At 51.7% G+C, this 750-nt stretch overlaps 1 protein-coding gene across 1 annotated transcript; it reads right to left on the bottom strand.

Moving 5' to 3' along the window:
- Positions 1 to 227: 227 nt before the first annotated feature.
- ETH_00003920 (uncharacterized protein) lies at positions 228 to 338 on the bottom strand (the record flags this gene model as incomplete). The annotated part of the gene is made up of 1 exon (XM_013377592.1): positions 228 to 338. A coding segment is annotated over one exon (111 nt), but the record flags the coding sequence as incomplete, so codon positions are not given.
- Between the last annotated feature and the right edge of the window lie 412 nt (positions 339 to 750).

The following is a 750-nucleotide window of genomic DNA, read 5'->3' as shown; positions in this document are numbered from 1 at the left end:
CCCCCCCCCGGGGCGCGCGGGGCCCCGGGGGGGGCCCCCCGGGGGGTCCCTCGGGGGCCCCTCCGGGGGCCCCCTGGGCCCCTGGGGGCCCCCCTTTGGGTCTGCCTGGGGGGCCCCCCGGGGCCCCCCCAGGAGGGCCCCCAGGGGGCCCCCCCAGGGGGCCCCCCGCTGCTGCAGTAGCTGAAGAGGGGCCCCAAAATGCTGATGCTGCTGCTGCTGGACCGAACCCCCTTATCCGCAGTGTCGGAGGTGAGGCTGCTGCTGCTGCTTTGCTGCTGCTGCTGCTGCTGCATTGCTGCTGCTGTTGCCGCATTCCTGCTGCTGCAATGCTGCTGCATTGCTGCTGCATTGCTGCTACCGCATTGCAGCTGCTGCACTGCTGCTGCTGATTTAATTTGTTGTTGAATTAAATTAAAATGAGTTAATTAAAAACATGATTAATTCCTTTAAATTAATTTTTTTTTTTGTTGAAACTCAATTAATTTGTGTTCATTTTGTTTGGTTTTTCACGCATTTGAAAGCTTTCTTTGTGTTCTTTTTCATTATTTCCTTTTCTATTTATTTATTTATTTATTTAATTTTTCAGAATTAATTTCCACAATTTCCTTTCTAGAAGGCCCTTTTGGCTCTTTGCCCCCCTTGGGCCCCTCCCGCCTGGCTAAGGGCCTCGAGGAGCTGCAGCAAACCACTTTGGAGTTGCTGCATGTAAAACATTTTTATTTATTTATTTTATTTATTTATTTATTCATT

This window comes from Eimeria tenella, genomic scaffold, assembly GCF_000499545.2.
Source record: "Eimeria tenella Houghton genomic scaffold, Eth_scaff562, whole genome shotgun sequence".
In the NCBI taxonomy this organism is placed as follows: domain Eukaryota; phylum Apicomplexa; class Conoidasida; order Eucoccidiorida; family Eimeriidae; genus Eimeria; species Eimeria tenella.
The sequence above is the reverse complement of the archived record's forward strand: the minus strand, read 5'-3'. Positions and strand labels throughout refer to the sequence as shown.